Here is a 23,039-nt window from a genome sequence, read left to right on the forward strand (position 1 = left end):
GCGCCTCATAATCCAGTGCGTCTTTTAGTGCGGAAAATACGGTACAGACGACACTCAATGAGCTAATTTTCACAGCAGCATAAGAAGGAGTCGTCATGCGGCACAGGAATCTCAGCTCAGTTACTGCCTTCCTGTTTTTCACTTGATTGTTTCTAGAACGGCCAACAAGTGTCTTCCTTCCAAATATCGATTGTAATTATGACTTGGCGACTGCGGTACTGTGTGCAAGTGATAGATACCTCCAACTTAGGTACAATTTCAGGTTCCGTTGCCGCCGCATGTAAGGAACTCCTCCGTAAAGTCATATGCCATTGCAGCAATTCAATCAATGCAAAATTGCCAAACCATGTAATGTACTGAAGGTCTGGATCAGGACATCCACATCTTGGAATATTGGAATGGCTATAAATTCAGAAAAGTAACATTTTGTCAAAAACTGTCCTTGTAAAATGTACTTTAATTTTCATGACTCTCGATCCCCCCCCCCCCCCCAAGTAAATATCACCCCAGTTTTTTTCAGGGTGTTTCAGATTTGTGAAGAAGATATATTCTAAAATAATCAAAATAAAATCAATAAATACATTGTGTTAAATACATCCTTTTACAATTTAACACGAGGAGGATAAATAGGATTACGTTGGTTTGAGTGACAGACTTGGTGGCTGGAGACACTGAAAAACGACGGGAAAAATAGAAAGCAAGGACTTATCTTCGGTCTACCCATGGTCAGAGCAAACAGCTTAATTTTTGCTTTTGTTTTGTTCCCCCCCCCCCCTTCCATAAAAGGAAAAAGAAGGTTTTAGTAACAGGGTTGCATGTAGGTTGAACGACACAATTTTGGAGCAAAATTATGACTGCTGAAAACGTGGCTTTGCTAAAACCAAAATGATGTCACAATTTCTAGGAAGACACACCAAAAAGAATCACACCAAATAAAGCTGATTTAAAACTTATGTTATTTGGCATTTTTGATAAGTCATCATGAGGGAGAGACGAGTGAAAGGCCACCTCTGGGGGCACTTAAAAGTTAGGTGTTCAAGTAATATTTCGGAATACCTTTACGACAGCTCCAGTTACATTTTGTGTCATATTTGGCCAGCTTTACAGAGGGACAGGACCAAGCAATGACGACACCAATCAAAAAAAATATTTCCAACTGCATTTTTATTTGACAAATTCATCAGATTGAGATTTGCAAATACTTCACCAGTATCAGAATGGTTACCTGGTTGTTTACTAATGCTGTGTAGAAAACCAAGAAGCAACAGTAGCGGCTTGCTAAACAAATGGCTGAACAAAAAATGTTTTCCGAGGGACATGTGTTCCTTTGTAACCGTCAAGTGCGTGAACAACACGGCCTATACTTCGACATTTATAGAGACATTGCATAATGTGTTCGTGAGCTCGCATAAAAGGCAGATAATTTTTGAACAAAAACATGATTTTAATTCGCAGTCAAGATAACCTGTATTTACAGAGAGTTCAGAAGCTATAACAGTCAAAATTATATTCATCATGTAAGGGCCGTTAGTACACTTGTTTAAATGATTGACACAGTACCTTCTGCACATGGATGAATTGAAATTTCAGGGGCGGAAGATGTAGTGTCTTCCAATTCTTGAATGGCACTTGCATTCAATGGGTTTTCTCTTGCGTTACAGTTGTATATCTACAGAACTGAAGTTAAAATGTTGCGCTTCATTAGTCAGAATTGACTAACCACGAGAACACCATGCTGCCCTTTTGATCAAACCATTCAGGGAAAAGAGCGAGGATGCTAGACTGAAGCCCATAAACAGTGTATAATTTGGGTGGAAAAGGTCAAAGCAGCTGATGGCTCCATCCATCTAAAATAGCAGCTGACCTAATAGTGGACTGGACTGGCTGCCAGGGTTGATTAAACAGAACTAGAGATGCATGACAGCTTCGAAACAAGATGCAGAAAGCCCAACCAACAAGTGGAGGTGCGAGTCACAGTTGCTTTCAATCTTCCATTTCTGTCGTTTAAAAAAGAACATTTGTTTTCACACAAGGACAAAGTAGGGACAAATATCTCTTGTCTTGATTTCACATTTTCTTGATGCGACTTTGTGCTGAACCTTCACCATAGCTAACATAAGTCTCAACCACAAGCTGTCTGCTGATGGCCTCATCCATCTAACATGACAACCAACCTCTGAGAATTGCTTTGGGATCATGACAGGTCAAAGTGAGAGAGACAGAGAGAGAGAGAGAAAGAGAAAGAGAGGGGGGGGGGCGCTTTGAAAAAATAAAACCACAGAGAGAGTCAGAAATGAGAACTTTGAAGTATGAACCTGTTCCCTTTCAATGGAGTTTGGATGAATAATGATGTGAGCAAAGATCAGGGTTGACAAGATAAGGTTGTCCTAAAGCTGCAAAAGGTATTCTTTGACAACAGATTTTGATTAACTCCTTAGCAAAAAGAAGAAAAATAAACTACAACTAGAACAGATTAGCTGCCTTGCACTTACAGGTAAATTCCATTGTAAGACAAATACAGAACAGATCACCATTTGGGTTTCCGTTGCCCTCAGAAATGTGCCAAATGCAATTTGAGCAACAGCAAATTAGTCATTCAAACAGAGGAGAAAAAAAAACCTCAAATGTAGCCCAAAAGGTTTGATGCTCTCATGAGGTGGGTTTTGAGACGTGGCTGTTTATTGCAAAAGTATAAACACATTTCTTTGCATTTACACGAGTCATATTTGCTGAATTCCGTCTGGCAAGGCTTTCAGCAGCCGTTGTCTAAGTGTATGGCATAGAAGGAGCCTCTTACAAATTCAAAGCAAAAGGATTGTTCCGTCATACTGTATGTTCCTCAAGTTTCACCTGGCTTGGACTGAAGCTTTGAACCAAGAATATTGATTAGAATTGAAGAAACAGTCAAAACTTTAGTCAGGAGCCACGAAGATCAGTGTGGAGTCTTTCTCTTGGAATCATCCTGCGGCCGCTGGCAATTTCAAACACAAGCCAACAGCACCCTCCTGTGTCTAAATTTGGCGGAGGACATCAAATGTGAACGAGCGCAATGCTGTTGCAACCTCGTGTTCCAAATTAAAATTTTAAAATACAATCAACTTGATTGTATTTTAAATTTTTTTTTAATTTGTGGTGTTTTTACTTGATTGAATCAAGTAAAAATACCACTTTTAGAATGAGTTTGTATGCGAGTGGCATATGGGTCAAACCCAGAGGTCAACTTTCACGTACATATGTGTCCATGTCAAAAATATGACATGAGATGACAAACACTCATTGAAGACTCGTTGACAAACTGATAATTTTGCACCGGAAATGTGCAGAGCCCTCCACAACTTTGAAGTCAAGATGGCGCCCGAGTAGGCAGCCGTCAGCAAGTGCTCTCATGAGCCTTGCTTTTTTTGTTGTTTTTGTGTTTGTTTTGTCACTTTGTGTTTGTTGTTACGTCGTGTGGACCTGATGTGGACTTTTTTCAGCATTTTTTGGCCACGACATTCATCAAGGAGGAGACTCTGTGCTCGGTGGTTGCGCCTTCTCGGCAGCATGGGTATACCAGCACTGTTTTTGACTGGGAGGAATGTCGGCGCCATTTGACTGTCGTCGCTGGACAGTCCCGGGGCGCTTGTGTCTTGGGCAGCATTTTTCACAGCCCCGCTTTGTTCAGCGGAGAGATCGGTGCTGTTAAACGGTCTGCGGCTGGATGGATGTAAGTCTTGAGGAGCCGACGATGAGAAGAAAGGAGCGTTAGCGCGGAGCGCCGATGCGGATTTGGAACTGGGAGTCGCGGCTTGGGGTTTGAAGCGGATTCAAAACTTAGCTTGTAGCAGACGCGTGCACATTTTCAGCATGACGTCTCTGATCCACTGGTGAAAGGACACTTTGATCCTCTCCTCTTTCATCTATAACTGCTTCAGACAACAAAGTGTATGCAGAAAATTGGTGAAGACTGAACGACTGTCTGTGTCCTATGTGTTGTGTTGTGTTGTTATTTTGACTTCAAAATGGCGCCGCGTGAGTGGCTGCCTTTCCAGCAGCTCCTATATTTTGTTGTTCTACTTCTTCCTTTCATAACTTTGCTGCTGTGAATTGGGAATTTCTCCATTGCGAGACTAATAAAGGTTTTCTTTTCTTTTGTTATAATTATGAGCACCCCGAGTTAAGGAGTGCTAAGATCCTTCAAATAAGTTCAATTTTTATTGCAGAAGCAAGACCCTCATACTGAAAACTGTAGAAATGTTTCACCGTGTCCATGGCATCTCAGTCCCCAAACCTCAACCCTATTGAAAATCTGTGGCGTGCGCAAAAGTGTTGAGAAATTCTGCAGAGAGAAATCATCGAAGAGCCTTCTTTCTCAATCCTCCCAACTTGTGAAACATTATTCAGTGTATGTACCGGTAATTATTTGTGAATGCGTGGTTTATTTTTTTGATCCTGTATTAAAAAGAAAGAAAAAGAATTTATGAGAAATTAAAGACTGCATCTTAACCAGGGGTGCCAATAATTATGGCGGGCAACTATTTTACATAGGGTACACATTTTAACTGATTTTATTTGTTTATGTATTTTATTGCTTCAAGTCCAAATGGCCTGGCCCATGGGTCCTTTTGAAAACTCAAATGTGGCCTTTGAGCATGAACGTTTGCCCATCCACAGGCAACATTAATTTGAAAGACGTGTCCCACTAGTGCGGCATGAGAGTTTTCGGGGCTCCTGGGGATATCCACTAAAGGTCTCATTATGCTGTGTATTTAAAGGGTTACATTTGAAAAGCTGCCTCGTCACTTCTGGTAAAAGAAAGGTTAGATTTTGAAAACATCCATTCATTTTCAAAACCGCTTATCCTCACAAGGGTCACGGGCGTGCTGGACCCTTTCCCAGCTGCTTCGGGTGGTAGGTGGGGTACACTCTGAACTGGTCACCACCCAACCGCAGTTCATGTTGAAAATGCAAACCGGGTTTGCTAAGACTGTTATTTTATTGCTAATTTCTGTTCATGTGATGTTTATGACTGAGAGAGAGACAGGGGGAGAGAGACAGAGAGAAAGAGCGAGAGTGAGAGAAAGCGAGAGAACTTTTGAGCACTTTTCCATGCGAGTCGAAGGAGAAACAGCTTTGCATCAACGAAAGGTGGCCCTGAGTAGCTGCACTTGTGGTGGCTACAAAAACATGGGTATCATAAAGCAACACACAGACAATGAGCCAGAAGATGATGATAAAATAGACGCTGTTAGAAGTATACAGTATAATACCAAATGTATATTGCTAAAAAATAAAAGAAACACTCAATATAATGTAACTCCAAGCGTTCCCTTAATTATTTTTTTTGCATTTTTAAAAAAATAAAAATAATGCCATGCCATTGAGATGATAGTATAAAAGGTATACAGGGTGTTGAGATTTTTGGGAATGATATAGAAAGGTGATTCTCGTTCTGCCTGATGTTGACGCTGTCCCCGTTGTTCCTGCACTGAGCAACTCTTGTTGAATTAAAAATTGCCACTTTTCAGCCAAGCCACTACAAGAGATCACACAATGCTGACTAAGCCTTTCCGCTCCTTTAACATCTTACTGTATTTTTCAGTATATTAACTTTTATAACCATATAAAAGGCAAGACATTTAACTCATAATGATAAAAAGGGGCTGCGAAAGAGCCCAATACGACAACCAAAGTCTTTTCAGTCAACTTCTTCAGCACTGTAGATGGTGGATATGCTAATCGCTCGCACACGCTGCCACTGTGACGAGAGTATAATCATCCATCCATCCATTTTCTGACCCGCTTTATCCTCACAAGGGTCGCGGGGCATGCTGGAGCCTATCCTAGCTGACTTCGGCCAGTCGACGGGGGACACCCTGAACCGGTTGCCAGCCAATCGCAGGGCACACAGAGACGAACAACCATCCATGCTCGCACTCACACCTAGGGACAATTTCGAGTGTTCAATCAGCCTGCCATGCATATTTTTGGAATGTGGGAGGAAATGGGAGCACCCGGAGAAAACCCAGTATTATCATATACAGTATCGTACTGTATTATAATAATATACAATTTAATCTCTAGTTTTTACGTAGGCTCGAGGCATCTTAGCTGCTTACAGGCGTGGGACAGAGGGCAGCCCCAGCAGACCGTGAAGTGTACGGTCCCTGCGCTCAAGGTGAAAGATCATCCTTCGAGAAGCTTCAGGTCCTTTCCTCCTTACCGTATCTATCAGTGCACGTGCTCTGTGCGTGGGGATCATTTTCCCCTCTGCAATTGCATCTTTCTCACCGTCGTTCAGGACTACACCCAAAAGGTCGTCCAGTAACTGAGAAATAACTTCAGCACTGACCCGCTCCGTAAAGTCAGCTCTCAGTCTCAGAAGCTCGTCATCTGGAAGAAGAAAAACAAAGTAAGTTCAAAGGTTCCCGCATTCTGCTTTTGATTACATAATAGGTCAACTTTGGGACTCAACTTCCAACAACAATCGTAAATGAAAGCATCTTCAACATTGAAGTCCAAACACTGCCAGTCTCATGAAAGAATACAGTTTGAATTTGTGGGGATAGCGCTATCATTGAGCAAACCCATCGAAAAACATGATTTCATGTAAGATTCGGACCTTCTTTTTCCTCTGCATTTTTCCCTCTTTGGTGTGACGTGCATCACTCATTTGCAACAAAACAATTAGCTTTGTCTTGGGTCCACACTCATGTCTCACATTTCACGGTAGCAATATTTTATCTTGATGAGTATTTGCAGTCAAATCAATGCAAGAATAAATTTTTTTAAAAAAAGACTCACCGTATGTCCTGATTTCAGCCACAAAGGGTCCAGAACCAGAATAGTCACCTATGAAAAAAAAAAAAAGATGAAAAAAAAGCTGATTATCGACCACCATAATAATGTGTGGGCCATGGTGTTTCTAAAAAGATGAGCACACACCTTGTCGAATATCGCAGCTCCACACTGGCCCACTTGCATTTTCAAGTATGAGAGTGAATTCTTCCCCTGGTTTTTTGACGAACACCTCAAAGAAATTAGGGTCCCAATCTTCATATGTCAGTTTAAAAACCTGTGAGAGAAATACAAAAGAATACCTCTTTAAAAAAAAAAAAAACATTCAAATCAAGTGAAAATACCAGCATTGTTGATCATTTCAGGTGATTATACATTTTGTTCATTTTTTTAACCTTAATTTATCCAGGCAGAACATATTCTCATTTGCCATGACAGCCCATCAGTTACATTGTGACACAACACATGAAATGCCATATAGGACAGGGGTGTCAAACTCATTTCACATTGTGGGCCACATATGGCCTCGGTAAATGTAAAGTGGGCCGGACCATTAAAATTATATATACCATACTCTGCTATAAATAACCAAAATAATGTATGTCTTTGTTTTGGTCTAAAGAAGCACAAGAACATTAGGACAATGTTGAAATGTAATCAACAGATCTAGCGGATACTCCATGAATTGCACCTTATTAAAAATATTCATTCGGTGTCTTTTATGCATTTTTTCACTTTTAAATTATTCTGCGGGCCTGATCGAACCTCCTTGCGGGCCGGTTCCGGCCCGCGGGCCGTATGTTTGACACCCCTGATATAGGACATGGCGAAGAAAAGATAAACGGGCTAAAAACAGGTGCAGCAATCATCTACAGGACAAGGGTTAAAATCAAGGCCCGGGGCCCAGATTTGGCCTGCCACATAATCTTATGTGGCCCACAAAAGCAAATCAAACATGTTAGCTTCCATGATAAAATTCTCATATGTAATAAATAAGAGACTATAAGAGAATATTGTCAGCATTTTCTTCTTACCAAACCCCTCATGACAGTAATTTAAACAATAGTTGAATAAACCATTATTATTGGCGGGTTTATATGGTTTCGGTCATTACGGCCCTCCAAGGGAAACGGTACCAAAAATGTGGCCCACGAGAAAAATGAGTTTGACACCCCTGATCTGCAGTACTCTCCACCAACTTTTTAAATGAATGAGGTGAGTTTCATTATTTGTTGCAGAGTGTTCCAGTCGTTTGGAGCAGAATGGCGAAAAGAAGGTCAATCTCGTGATGAGAATATGAAGCTTCAAGATTTCATGGGCGAGTTGTATTTTTTTGGACTCCTCTAGATGGCACTCTGTTCAACATAGGACTGGAAAGCACACTGACTTGCCATTTCTTAAACCCCTTTCTGTAAGCTAACAGGGAGGACTCAAAAAATACAGCAGGTGCTTCATGAAGCATCTTGAAGCTTCATTTTCCCATCACTGGGTAAATCGTAAGTAGTGTGGTTTTGGGTTACAAGGAGTTGAATCAAACTGCTGTATAGAGCAAAAATATATTGGGATCTTGCCGAAGGGTGTTTCATAGATAAACATAGACAAGTGAAATTGTCTGTGTGAGTAAAAAGAGGGCCCAAAAACAGGGATTACGGTCCGTCGTGATGAGTGTTCAGGGGAGCATTGGTGACAAAGTAGATGGCCGCGTGGTGTCAGGCTTCCGATAACAACTTTTTGAAGTCAACCAATGAGTACAATTATTTGTGTTGAGCCACTGTGTAAGGCAGTTCAGCCATACCTTTGGGCTTATTGATGCACCATCAACATCAGTTTTGAGGTTAAATTGGTCATCCATTTCCAAGGCCCCCTGGGGGTAAGACTTCACAATCCTTTCATAGCCTAAAAGAGAAGTTGTCTTTTCTAGTTCCTGTGGTGGAGAAACACACTACAGTCACAAAATCAGCTCTTCATCAACAAACGTTAAATTAAATAATCTGGTCTGCAGCGATCACACTTGTGCCATCAAAAGAGATAATTACTGCTTCAAGAGCAGGGTCGCTCGGGATCAGATAAACATGCAGCGTCAGGAATGCTTTCTTGGTCTTGTAGATGAACGCTTTGCACTTCAGAGACACGAGAAAGCCAGCCCAACGCTTGATCCGGAAGAGCACTCCTCTTGCAGAGAAATCTGTGTGTGGTAGCTTGACATGGGATGGCGTGACCTCAGACACGTTTTCCACACTAATTCCATCATTATCTGAATGCAAAACTGCAAACTTCTCGAAGATTGTAGGATCAGCAGCTGCACAAGAGAAAATGCACCATTGTTAATTTGCACACGACCTGACAAAGTCTTTTCTCTGCAGTCATCCTCACTTACCCGTGCAGATCCAGTGTGGCAGATAGACCTCATCAAACCGCCCCTCAGTAACCGTGATGTCCAATAAGGGCCCTGCAGCCATGTACTGGAGGGACTCCATTGTGTTCTTGTGCTCCCACCATTTGCCAAAGCGGTACTTAAAGCTCAGAGGTGAATCCTTACAAGTCCAGCGCAGACCTGAGACACTGCACTCATATTTACCTGGCACAGAGAGGAAACTGGTGGCACACCAGATTATTACGGTTGATGAAAATGAACAAAACAGTTAAAACTATAATTGAGGGGGGGGGGGGGGGGGGGGATCACGCAAAGGACTGAAAATTGTTATAATCCTGGTGGGACAGAAAGAAAAACAAATGATGACACCAACATCTAGAATGATGCTGAATGTTGCCACTGAATAAAATGGAGAGCACTGACCACCCCAGCAAATTCGTGAAAGCGTGATATTAATAGAGACGTATTGTATTGCATAAATGAAAACATTCCCAGAGCTACAGTTAAAAAATATCCTTTACATCCCATTCAATGATGTGGTGTCTGACATACAGAATGAATTAATTCTGTTGAAATAATGGGCGCAACATCATGAATTATATTTGTGTCCCCCAGAGCGTAGTGAGAGTCTTGAAAATGTGCTTCACCTGTACCAGGTGACCCCATCATCACAGCTCACTTCCGGCTCAAGTTTAGTCCATTCGTCTTCGGCAACTGTTGCAATTTCAGTGAACCACTTCTCCTGGTTAAAGGCACAAAACATGCAATGAAAAGTTACATGGTATTTAGAGCAGGCCTCCATTTTCATAGAATTTTATAGAATCCAAATGTTATTTCATTGTTTATTCCGGGATCACATCAAGAATCCAAATACAGGAAGACAATCAACATTTTGTCGAAGATGTACTTACTGTGTCCATTTCAAAGTTGTCCTTCATCCATGGTTGCTCAGTTTGCCTGAAAGTGGTCCGAGGGGAAAATAAAAACTTAAATACACACACCATATGAAGCAAAAATATATAAAAATTATTTTATATATTTTTGTTTTGCTGGTTAAAGTTTTTTTTTTAATATTGTGCTCCTGAGATAATGTTGGTGATTAGTTTGAATGCATTATTAGTTATTGAATGTCATTTTATTTTTCAGTATCGTATGGTTTGACATGGTCAGTCAAAAAATATTTATTGTAAAATTTAGGATTCAATGTAATTTTTGAATTTCAGCTGCACTTTAAATCTTTTCTGTTCCAGTTACTATTCTTTGTTGTAAATTGGTCCATATTTCTTTCTTTTTTTATGCTCTTATACGTTATTAAGGATACAGTGTTCTGCAAAGGTGTACTTATAACAATTTTATAGACAAATGATACTATTTATAGCCGTGCGGGGGGGGGGGGGGGGGGGGCGCGAGATGTTTCCCTCTTCCTTGGGGGGGCATGACAGAAAATGCCAAGAACTTAATCTGCTTGTACCAATGTTTTTGAGCTTCTGGTACAACCTTTAGCCGTACCTATAGGCATGGCGCGGGCCCTTCTGAACAGCCAGCAGAATCTGTGTCACAGATTTCTGATCTCGAGTAGGCTCAGCTTCATGGTTATATCCCGCAAAAGTAAACGGTGGCATGGTTTGGAGTGGGTCAGAGGAAAAACAACCGCAGCGCCATCAGCTTTTTCACAATTAGCTTTTTAATGAAATATGAGCGAGGTGACAACGCAGATGAGACTGTCCCCCATCTACCAGATGAGCCTGGTTCATCAAGGCTCCTTCAAACAGTAGATTGTGTCACCTACACGCCTGTCCCTTGAAAGCTATTAATCGTGTCACCAGTTCAATTTTGGGGCCTTCTTTGCAGCTCTCGCAGTGTTTCTTTAGTCAAAGTCAAGTCCCAAAATTTCTTGACAACACTCAAATCTGTGCGCCTCTGCAGGTCTACATCGTTGCTTTCATGATATGCAGTTTAACATGACTGAGTAGTAATACTGCCTCAAAAAAAACAAAAGAGTCCGTTGATTGGCTGGAAAGTAGCAAGAAGTGCTGTCGTCATTGTGCAAATCAGCAGAAGGCATTCAGTCATGTGACCGTGGCAGCAGCCGTGAGAAGACAACATTGCTTCAAATGCGCAGTCTTCCGTCTCAGCGACGTAATTTAAGAGGCAGACTGAAGGGAAGCGAGTAAAAGGCCGCCGTCAACTACATGACTTCAATGATAGCTGGATGCGTGGTATGGACTTAACATTCAATTGTTACACGCTCGTAGTCCGCATCATAAAAATATTTGCGACTATGTCACGTGTAGTATGTGGATAAATATTTCGTTAACTGTCGGTCAAAAGAATGAGGCTGCATTTGTTGTCACTTTAAATGTATTTGCAATGACGTCGCAAACAGCGGCATCTGCCGCCAATGTTAAGGACCGTCCACAAACGGATGACATGCATATATCAATGCAAAGATGAGTAATTCTTTCAATCTAACCGCTGTCGGAGCTGGAAGTGGTAGACCGTTGCATGATGGCCATCTCCCATTATGGAGACACTTTTTGAAATTATTGTCAGACATATTACCTCTTATATAAACTGTGAGAGTATCTGTCAAGAAACATTTCAGTGACATGCTCACCAAAATCGATGAAAAAGAAAAAAAACACGAAGTTGCCAGGACATCATTTGAAATTTTTCATGTAAGATGTATGAAGCAATTTAAATCTAAAGCTGTTGATCTAATATTGTTTCGTGAAGTACACACAGATTTAGAGTTTTTTTTTTTTTTTTTTTTTTTGTGGAATATTATCAAATTACTTGTTTCCAATTTTGGGAAAAAATAGAGCCCATATCACCCACCTGTATTCCCTGCAGATTGCACTATATCGGGCCTGCGCCATTTTGTATGGGTGTCCAGAGAAAATGTGGTGCACTCAAAACCAGACACAGTGCACTTGGAAATGTAGTGAGCATCAACGTTCAGTCATCAGGTTAACATAAGCCACATTGCGTTGCAAGCAGGAAAACAAATTACTCAGAGGTTTTAGTGCGCCTCAATAGGCCACTGCAGAAGTGCGGGATGATAGAGTGAGTGAGGCTAGGGGATAAGAGTTAGCCACAGTCTTTACAGGCAAACACCAAATCTGAAACCGACTACCTGTATACACGTTTGGGCTATACGGTGTTTGAATCATTAAGGTAATAGGACACATTTGGCCATGTACGTGCCACACAAGTACTCCCGTGGAAAATGGGTGGATTCAAACAAAGTGTGCAATGAAATGCGAAACTGCATTTGTGTGTTTATCATATCGAGATGTAAATACCTGGACAAAAACTGAAAAAATGGGCTCTTCCTATATTCACCTTTATATCTCGTCAAACCCTTTTTTTTTTTTTGTTCCAAAGCAAAAATAATCAGCCTCGCACATTCACATCCCAAAAGCCTTTCACCGGTTTAAAGACTTACATTTTCCTTAAGACTGTGTCGAATGCTGGTGGCTCCCGTTCCTCAAGGATGCTGTAGAAGATCCGTTTTTGTTCCACAGATTTCAGATGATCAATGACTTTCGACATCTTCTCCTGAGGGCTGTGGATAGCTTTGATCTCATCGCTTACAGCAACTCCCCTTGTATTGAGATCCTTTATTAGAATGTCAACATCTCTCACCATGTCAACCAACATGCCTTTGTATTGCTCAACAAGGCAGTGCCCTGTGGAAAGGAGGGGAATCGGTTGACACATCCCAGTTTGTTATGAATATTGTGCTCAAAGTAAGAGCAGTAGTAGGTAGAATTGGCTTGATTCCCTTTGACCTGTTCTAGTTTTACTGTGATATGTGAGATGTCATAACTTTTAGACTGTACTGTGATTTTTGCAACAGGATTCCTTTTGCACTCCGCTGTGACCTTCTGGATGAGTTGTCATTACATTCTTGCAGAAATCAAATTTGGTTACCACTCGGGTCGTGATTTTTCCCAGTTTTGTCCATTTGTTAATATGGGCTCAACGTGGCTCGGCTGAGTCCCGAACCTTGGAAATGGCCTTGGAACCTTTTCCAAACTGACAGATTTTAGTCCCTTTCTCGATCGTTCTTGAATTTCTTGAGAATATGGCATTGCACTGTTTGTTTCTTTTTGAGACATCGTAGCCTATTTCTCTCTATCTGACTCTTACTATTTACTTTCTTGATTCAACAGATAATCACATCACCGTTTATAATAAACATGTCACGCATAAAAAGGACAGATTAGAAAGGAGGAAGGTATGTTGTCATGTTGCAGTGATAAAAAGAGATGTGCACGTCTGGGGGATTAAAAAAAAAAAAAAGGCAAACAATGGTTACAAAAAGCTGGCAAAGGGAAGCTACCACTCACCGAAGAGTCGAGGCTCGATCCGACTCAAGCAATGCAGCATCTTCTTGCTTGCTTCTGAACCTTTCAGGAGGACGACATGATTCAAATGGAACACCATACTTCCGATGTCAGGGTTGGAAGAGATGATCATACTCTTTTCCCCGGAACTCAAGACACGATCCACTTCAAGACTGTTCATCAGCCGAAACAAAACACTCTGTGACATCAAGTCAGACCTCAACACCGGAAGCTCTTCAAGTGTTCTAAGTTTTAGTCGCTCTTGAGGCAGCAACTGTCCATGGGTACGGGCAGCTGAAAACAATACAAACAGAAACAGTCAGATGTGTTAGACAAGGAGAACATACGCTCATTCCCAAGTGCTCATCAAAGGGCCTCTGTCATTTATTGTTGGTTCTGGTTAGACTAGGAGTTATTCTGATTGCCTGAATAGAAGTAGCAACAGAAGTAGTAGCAGTAGAAATATTTACAGTGGTGAAAACAACTGTAATTATTTCCCAATGACCAAAAACAAAACAAACGACAAAAAAAAGACTTACGGACTTTAAAAAAAGCGGGATCTCTTTGCTTTAGGAAAAACAACATCTTCCGGCTTGCTTCTGGACCTTTGTCGAGGAGCAGATCAATCAGAGAGTCTGCTTCTTTTCTCAATCGAGAGATCGAGAACAGAATCTTTTGGCGTTCAGTGCCACTCAAGACGTCAGCCTTTGAAAGCTCCAACAAAAGTTCATATAAAAGTGAAAATGACACCTCTTTTACAAAATCAGGCCTCAACTGCTGAAACTCTTTTTGTCCGGAGTCATCTGGAAAACAATTCAACCAGAGAAAATCAGGTCAGGTGTCTTAGACAGGGGAGAACATACGGTCATTCCAAAGTGCGCATTATTTAAAATAGAAACACTGTCACGGTTCTGTTTTTGGTTCTCATCAGTAGGTGGCGTCAGAGGGCTTCTCCTCCAGCACCACAGCTGTTCGTCGTCGTGTCACTGTTACCCATCTGATTAACTCATTTACACCCTTTGACGTATAAATACGTCAATTCGCGCATAGCCGTTCCCTCCCCATGACGTATTAATACGTCAATCACGTGTCTTCATGGGGGAGGGTGCAAGAGAGTCCGATGCAACTTCTCACCACAGGATTAGGCTTGACGGCAATGTTAAATGGCAAAAAAATGGCCATCGGGTGGCAGTGGTGCAAAAATCAACCAGGATCAAGCCGCAGAAGTAGTAGAAAGGGCAGAAGTAGTAGAAAGGGCGTACAGTGAAGGAGGGGCGTATGTGGATAGTGGATTGGAACATTAGCAACTAGCAACGATGGAGAAAAGGAAATAACTAACTAAAAATGATTTTTTTTTTCGGTATAAAAGCGTCCTCGAAACAAAACAACAAAGGAGATGGTGTTTGTGTGGAAGAGAAAATGATGCTTCGGTCACTAATCGAAAGCGGCACCCGTCAAACGAACGTCGGCCTGCACAAACATGGCGTGCTACACGCGCGTCGCATAGCTCACGCCGAGTTTCGAGTTCATCTGATGAAGATGAACTTGCTCCACGTCAGCGATCATCGCTTGGCAGAGCATTTTGTGCCTCCCGATGCCCCACGTCGCCCACAAATCGTCTCCCCGGCGACTTCCAGCGATGACGGCAAAGAGGCTGCATTGCTTCGCATGGCCGACGCCGGGCACACGTCAGCGATTCGTTGGAATCGTCTCGTAAAGACGACGGCGAAAACGATGAATTGGAGAGCAATTTGGATCCCGATATGTCGGACGAATATGTGCCTTCGGATATAACGGAAAGCAGCTGAGCGTCCTCGCCAGAGCCGCTGGAACGAGGAGGTAACTGCTGACTAGCTTGCAAGTTCCCATTCAAAACTTCATCACTTCTTATGCCTCCTGTAGTGTCCTTTTTGTATTAATATTGTGTTAAACCAGATTAGTTAATCATAGTAGATAGAGAAAAACGGGCATACGGTTGTCGAACAGAGAAAGTAATACGTCAAACAGATGTGGAACCAAGAAGCTAATTGTGTATTAACGAAGCATGTTAGCTACCAACTTTTGACCTCCTCTAATAGGTTTCATTCGGACAAAACACTCAATGCCTTTCTATATCATTTCATCAACGGCTTGACCTACGCAGCAAAGAGAGTACTGAAGTGCGTGTGCATTGGGGTATCTGTTCTATGTTAAACGGTGTATGTTTGAAGGTAAAGAATACAAGCCTTGTATATCCCAACGTAGCGAGCGGGAAATGAGAATGGTTGCTATAGCTACACAAGGTAACGACCCTACAATGGAATGTGGTTACTATGGCAAAGCAAGGTAGCTGCCCCTAAAAGGTCAGTGTTAAGATAAGCAGAACATATAGCGCAGCAAGGTGGCTGTCCTGAAATGGTCATTGTTGAAATTAGCAGAACATAGCAAAGCAAGGTAGCTGTCCTAAAATGGTCATTGTTAAGATTAGCAAAAAACCTGCAGTCTGCCCAGAAGGAATCATCGCTAGGTGGCCACACATACGGATAAGGTTAAAGCCACAAGCAATCACACAAAGGGCCCGGTAGGGGCCCCTATTATATTTTAATAAACAGAACAACTGTGATACCATTATAAACCATAAACCAAGTTGTGAAGTAATTATAGATACCATTAAAATCTAGCTAACGAAGAAAGCCACAGCCAATCAGAATTACACAACGCAGTATGACACCATTAAGTTAACAAACGATCGTAAAAACTAACCAATGAAATGAGAGGGGTTGCCCCTCATATCGCTATAAAATCTGTGTGTATTCCCGGGAGAATTCAGAGTTTTCCGATGTGCACATCTGTACCTCTCCGGGTTTGACTGAATAAACTCGTTTGTGACCAGCCTGCACCTCGGCCTCTGGACTTAGTCTGTTTTTGGACTTCGAACGATCTCGGCTTCAAGCACTTAGAAACTTCTGGTGTGTCCCCCGATCTGCGGCTCGACTAAGAAACTTCTCCTCGCTTCTTTTTGTGTCGGCCCACCGGATCCTTCAGCTGACGCCCGGGAAGAGGCGGAACGCCTCGGCGCGCCCCTGGTGTCCGGGAGAAGGCGTGGGGGGTCTGGTTCCGGGCCGACACATCACTCCTCAGTCACTTTTATGTACCGCTACATTCCCCGCTATACTATGAAGTTGCCAGTAACACTAATCATTTATGTACGGTTGATGCGTCTCGTAGATGTGGATGAAAATATGCGCCGTAAATGCGCTGACTTGCATGTCGCCATAGGTTTAAAAAAAAAAAACAGGACACATTTGGTCCGCTCAGCTCTGCTAAAACCACTAGTGTTAAATTCATATTCCATTTCATTTCAAATTGGATGCTGAGCAACGTGGAATGAATGGTGTAAATAGCAGTGTGCGAGCATGTATGTGTGTGTGTGAGAGATGTTGAAATGTAAGTGGAAAGCAACAATAAAAAAAATAGAAAAATAAAAGTGTGGTAATTGTACATACGTCTATAAATTACAGATTGTCCAACCAGAAGCCAAAAGATGACGACTCCTCGCTTTGGTGGTGGAAAGAAAGGTAAATAAAATGATTGTACCTCACTCTGCAGCAAGATATATTTGCAACTTTTTATGTTTCTATAATTTATAGGTCGTGCATCTGGACGTGGTGGGATGAATCGATGTGGTGACAAACTGGATGGAAGCCAAAAACCATCTTCTCCACAGCTGCACTTTTGTTCATAGTTCAATAGTTTTGTTGTGTGCAAATAAATTATTTTGCCACAAAAACATTATTTGTAATGTTCTTTTGTAGGAGGAACACATTATTGAGGTATTTGAGCTGCCACGACAGCAAAAAATTGTGTAAAACTTGAAATGATGCTTGAAATGCATGATTTTACAAAAAGCTCATTTTCTCTGGATTTCTGCAGAAAATCGGCCTTTTCCATCAAACTTAGCAGTTTTCTACTGCTGATTGCCAACGGACGGAGAAAGATAGAAACAAACTTTTTTTTCTGCCGATAGAAGAGAGTCTCACCTTTCTTTTGACAGGTTGCATGTATATATAGCCATAGGACAGAAAATTCTGTGGGCCTTGCAAATCAGTCAAAATTCAGTAAAATGTGAGGGATTGAGGAGGTTGCTCCAGTGAAAAGGGGTGGTATTCAATGAGTTAAAAGGACTGCCAAGCCGTCACTTGCTGTTGGATCCTTGTGTTACTGTCATGCTGTTTTGTTGCTTGTGGTGATACGTTTTATTTCCTGGTGTGTTCATGTTACTTTGAATTGTGATCTTTTCAGGACTTGGTTCATGCTTTCAAATTGGTTTTTGAATACATTTTGTTCGTTATGCCCTGCTTCTAGGTCCTCTACCCTTGCGCGAACATGACAAGCACGTCACATTATTGGAATTCATTTGTGACCATTTCAGAGAAGAAAATGTGGGAAAGTTTCCAACGGTGTATAGAGCAACATGACAAGTGGGCACCATCATCTTGATACTGTATGTTGTAACACACATGGAATGTGTACCTGAAAGGCTAACAAATAAATTCAAGAAAAATGACTGACAGATTACAAAAGTACATGACCTATTCCACGACCCACACTGCTTTTCCCACAAATAATGTTTCATTTACACCCCTGACGTTGAGCTTTAAGTGTTGTCATCTGAAGTGTCTTGGTCATTTACATCCGGCAACTTGGAGAACCAACTGGAATTTCGGCCCATGTCAGCTTATTGGTGAAAATTTTTAACTGAACCCTGACGAGCAGATGAAACGAAAGCATTGTGGAAGTACAGTATATTGAGAAATACTCAAGATGAACTCTTGCTCTTTGAAGCTTTTTCAGACAGCTTTTCGACATGCGAGATCACACAAAAACATTGGCAGTTGTTTACTAAAACGTCAATGCCAGTGGCTCTCAAACGTTTTCCACAAAGACCCTCCCTAGTGAGCAAGAGCAGGGAGAATATTCTGTGTCTCAAAGTGTTGTAGTACGTGTAGTACATATTGCTACTCCGTGTGTGCTAAAGCAGCAATTGTTGGAGTCATGGAGGACAACCATGAAATATATTGTGTCGAGGAAAAAGTATTCTATGCGCCTCAATTTGTCTAAACACTGCATTTTGATTGGTTCATATTCCACAAATGCAATATCAAACAGCAAAATCTACCCATCTCATGGGGGCGACCATTTTGCCTCTTTCTGTCAATTGAAAATGGCATAACAGTCGCGCAGAGCTCAGCTCGCGACCGATCACGGCTCACCTGTTTTCTGAAGCTGAGCCAGGATTGGTTGTGACCTCAGCCCTGAGCACCTCTGTTGTCGTATTCAGTCGACAGCAAGTGGCAAAATGGCTGCCCCTTGAAATGGGCAACAATTCAGGAAGGTTGCTAACAGGTGTATCGTTCTGGTGGATTGTACTGTTGAACTGCTTAATTTCACAAACGCAAAATGAATTTGAATGACGTGCGTTGACTAGCGGAGGCGCATTGAACCTAGACAAATTAGTTTTGGAAAAAGTTGCCATTGTGATACACCTGTTATTTACCTTCCTCAGATCGAGAATAGCTAGACAGTGAAATAACCATTACTTTTAAGAAAACTACATTTTATCCCAAAACAGACCTCAATATTGAACCTGATGCTTGTCATGGTGAGAAATGAGTTTCAAAGTGCTTGCTGACCCAAAATTTGTAGCTGTAAAAGCCAACTCTTTTCTCCGTAATCATGTCATATAAGGGCTCGTTTAAATGGCCGCTCAGCTCAAGTCACTGAAGACAAAGAATAAGACTTACAGTCACCGGCGCCACTGGTGTCGCTGGTGCTGCTCGTGCCAGCCTCTAAAAAAAAAAAAAACATTTAGGTACAAATTGACAGATGTTCTATTAATACTGGGTTGAAGATACCTTTATGATCCAATTGAAGCACTTACGGACTTTAAAAAGAGCAGAATGTCTTTGTTTTAGGAAAAACAATGTCTCCCTGCTTGTTTCTGGACCTTTGTGGAAGAGCAGATCAATCAGAGACTCTGCATGTTGTCTCATGAAAGACATCTGAGACATTATCCATTGTCTGTCCCTGCCACTCAAGACATGATCGTCATCAAGGTCATCCAACAGGTCACATAAAAGTGAAAATGACACCCGTGATATAAATTCAGGCCACAACTGTTGAAGCTCTCGTTGTACAGGATCATCTGAAAAGCAATGCAAATGGAAAAAGTCAGATCAGATACCGTTGCTCGGATGGCGAGAACATACGATCATTCCCAAGTGCTCATGAATTAAAATAAAAGCACATCATTATTGGAATCAATTTGTTACAATTTCAGAACACAAAATGGAAAGTTTCAAACTGTGCATAGCAATTCAAGAAGTTTTCTTTTTCTTATTTTTAAAAAAAATGGTTTTAAACAGTATGCGTGGGTTGTGACGGTCAGCTTGAATAAAGTCTGACGGGTATTATATATTACATATACTGTAGGTATTTTATTTTGGCCAGCAGTTACGCCAGCAGTCTCCCCAGATTTGATAAGAGACCTGCCATTTGTCTTTTTTCCACTTGCGTTTGGCTTTGCGACACCCCTGACAAATAATCAAGTTGTACTGTTTTACTCTGATTCGAAGGTTGTTCAGTTGTTGTTTTTTATGCTTTTCACTGTCTTCGTTATTAATTTATTGTTTATTGTTGTACACGTGATATTTGCTCCATGTACAGCAACTTTGTATACAGCGGTGGTTGTTTTAAAGTGCTCTAGAAATACAGTTGAGTTGCGAACCGCTTTATCTTCACGAGGGCCGTGGGCGTGCTGCAGCCCATCCCAGCTGTCTTTGGGCAGTTGGCGGGGGGGCACCCTAAACTGGTTGCTGACCAATCGCAGGACACACGTAGACAAACAACCATTCACACTCACACCTAGGGACAATAAAGAGCAACCTACAATGCTTATTTTTTAAACGAGGGAGGAAACAGGAGTGCCCGGAGAAAACCCAGGCAGGCAAGGGGAGAACATGAAATTCCGCACAGCCCGAATTTGAACCCGAGACTTCTGTACTGTGAGGCAGACGTGCAAACCAGTCTGCAATTCTGCCGTCCAGAACAGCTAGAATATGATAATAACTGAAAAGAACGGTAATCATTACAGTTCTTTTAAAGAATGAACTCTTTATCCAAATGCACAGACCTCAATGTGGAACTTGATGCTTGTTATCTGAGACATGCGTTTCAAAATGCTCGTTGACTCAAAAGGTGTAATAGGAGAAGCTCAACACCTTTTCTCCATAATCATGTCGAATATACGCTCATTTAAATGGCAGCTCAGCTGAAGGCATTTAAGAAAAAGCAACAAGACTTACAGCGGCTGGTGCCACTGGTGCTGGCGGTGCTGGTGGTGCCGGCCTCTAAAAACATACAGTTGCAAATATAAGGCGGGCAGTCAATAAAGTGCGCTGTTGTGCGTCTTCAGCACATGAAAGAACACGCCCCTTTGTTCATTTTCCATCTCTGAATCATGTCACCTTCTCAAGTGTTTTGGTGCAGGCTTTATCACCCAATCGAGGCTTTGTGCAGGTCTACAATCGTGTCCCTTTCATTTGACAGCCCTTAAGTCTTAGACGTGGAGGTCGAGTGCTTGGAATGGAAGAAATTGATTCCTCAAACACAAGTTGAGAACGGTACTCGGGACTCCTGCGAATTGAGCATCAGCTAATCTTGTTGGAGCCGGAATGGCAGGCAATCAATATTTCATCCGTTGAAATGCACGACAGCTTGTAAATTTTATATCCTACACTCTTGACTGCTGTGCATTCCATTGCCATAAACAATAAGGCATTTGAACCTGCAACTAATTATTTTGTTAATCAGTCAATTGAAAAATTCCGCAGGGGATGAAATAATTATTTCTTCCATTGCAGGTACAAAATAAAATACATATCATGTGTCACGCACAAACAGGATGCATTGTAAATAATAATCAGTTATTGTTATGATCATTGTTATTTATTTAGTTCGTTCGTTTTACTGTATTGGCTGAGCATGGTCACCAGAGTGCAACTCACCGGGTGCTTTGAAAAGAGTCGGATTTATTTGCTTCAGCAAAGACAACGTCTTGCTGCTTTCTTGCGGACCTTTGTGGAGGACCAGAGCAATCAGAGACTCTGCTTGTTGTGTCATCTTCGGATTCTCCTTCACTATCTCATGCATTTCCATGAAACTCAAGACCTGAGCCTCTTCAAGACCGCGCATCAGCTTACGTAAATGTGGTAAGAACGCCTGTGTCCTGAACACAGGCTTCAGTTGTCGAAGCTCCCTTTGCGCAGAATCATCTGATAAACAAAGCAAACAGAAAAAGCCAGGTCAGATACCTCCTGCGGAATGAACAGACGGTCACTCCCGAGTGCTCATTAAATTAAGATAAAAACTAGAGCTGTCAGTGCAGCGCGTTTTTATTGGCATTAATTAAAATGAATTTTAAATTTTTTCTCGCGAGATTAACGCGGCACACGTCACAAGCGGATGTTACGTTGCTCTACAAATAAACCAGAAACAAAACAACAAGCGCGCTGCACAGGTCCACGCACGTTTGACACCGAAAATTGATACTTAAAGAGTTTATGAATGGAAAGTTTACTTTTAAAAAGTTGCCAGATTGTTCCACTGACAAGCCCAAAGTTACCTGTATGTTTTGCAGTCGTAAACTGAGCTATCATCATAGCACGTCGAGTCTGAAATACCACTTAATGCCCAAGCATACAGCTGACGTGGGTACTCCGCCCCCTCGTCTCAGACAGACAGCTATGGATCATTTCAAAGCGAAGAAAATGGATGACACGACAAAGAACAAATTTGCTGAAGCCAGAGCTAAATGTATGGCTACTGCATGCAAGCCTGTCAACATTGTCCACAGCTCGACTCAAGCTGAAATCATTCGCATTGCATCTAACGACTCCACAACGGATTGCCAGCGAGAGCCTCCATTACAAGCTGTGTCCAGAGATTGTACGTAGTGGAGAAGGCTAAGGTACACCAAGCGGGAGAAGACACTGTTTCGGGAGAGAAATAAGAATAAAGAGCAGGTAGCCTGTCGAATACGATGTATGCCACTGACGCGTTGTTATTTGTTTGGAACTATTTTGTGTGGAAGGTTACAGTGTTCCGTGTCCATATAAATAAAGCGGGTGGAGTTTCTCTGTGTTCTAGTGATGGGAATTCCGGCTCCTTTTAGAGAGCCGGCTCTTTTGACTCCGCTCCCTAAAAAGAGCCGGCTCTTTCGGCTCCCAAATGGCTCCTCAGTTTTTTTGTTGCTTAAATTAATTTACTACCAAAAATAACGTAATATTATGCGTAAAATGAATTACTAATGCAAAAAATAGACAGTATATCAAATATTTATTATTTATATGGCTTTATGTATATTCCTCTGAACATACCCAACATGGAGTACAACATGGAGTGCTACAAAAATAAAAACAAAGTACAAAGACCCATATCAAAACAAGGTCAACAAAAAGTTCCAATCTCTGAATGTGTATATTTATAAGCTTTTAACT

General features: G+C 41.7%; 1 protein-coding gene and 1 long non-coding RNA gene across 3 annotated transcripts in view; one reads left to right on the plus strand and one right to left on the minus strand.

The window, feature by feature from the left end:
• Positions 1–1,147: 1,147 nt before the first annotated feature.
• The window catches only part of LOC147209813 (uncharacterized), a 28,876-nt gene continuing 6,984 nt past the window's right edge, over positions 1,148–23,039 (minus strand). Inside the window, exons 3-17 of one of the 2 annotated variants that reach the window (XM_086105839.1) lie at positions 21,549–21,815; positions 20,847–20,891; positions 19,424–19,687; positions 19,287–19,331; positions 14,043–14,306; positions 13,507–13,797; positions 12,600–12,843; positions 10,063–10,108; positions 9,799–9,890; positions 9,155–9,372; positions 8,814–9,076; positions 8,573–8,701; positions 6,925–7,054; positions 6,784–6,831; positions 1,148–6,372 (exon numbers count right to left, since the gene is read on the minus strand). In XM_086105839.1, the coding sequence (XP_085961965.1) occupies positions 6,095–6,372; positions 6,784–6,831; positions 6,925–7,054; positions 8,573–8,701; positions 8,814–9,076; positions 9,155–9,372; positions 9,799–9,890; positions 10,063–10,108; positions 12,600–12,843; positions 13,507–13,797; positions 14,043–14,306; positions 19,287–19,331; positions 19,424–19,687; positions 20,847–20,891; positions 21,549–21,815 (2,624 nt within the window). In that variant the 3' untranslated portion in view covers positions 1,148–6,094. Of the gene's footprint in view, positions 6,373–6,783; positions 6,832–6,924; positions 7,055–8,572; positions 8,702–8,813; positions 9,077–9,154; positions 9,373–9,798; positions 9,894–10,062; positions 10,109–12,599; positions 12,844–13,506; positions 13,798–14,042; positions 14,307–19,286; positions 19,332–19,423; positions 19,688–20,846; positions 20,892–21,548; positions 21,816–23,039 lie in introns of both variants that reach the window. The other variant, XM_086105837.1, reaches the window with a different exon arrangement.
• On the plus strand, positions 11,230–18,080 carry LOC147209814 (uncharacterized). Its single transcript, XR_015100269.1, has 3 exons — positions 11,230–11,370; positions 17,004–17,060; positions 17,133–18,080. It is a non-coding gene; the product is annotated as an uncharacterized LOC147209814 (long non-coding RNA).

This window comes from Hippocampus guttulatus, chromosome 2 (genome assembly GCF_054856545.1).
Source record: "Hippocampus guttulatus isolate MCC_2025c chromosome 2, RoL_Hgut_1.0, whole genome shotgun sequence".
Taxonomy (NCBI): Eukaryota; Metazoa; Chordata; class Actinopteri; order Syngnathiformes; family Syngnathidae; genus Hippocampus; species Hippocampus guttulatus.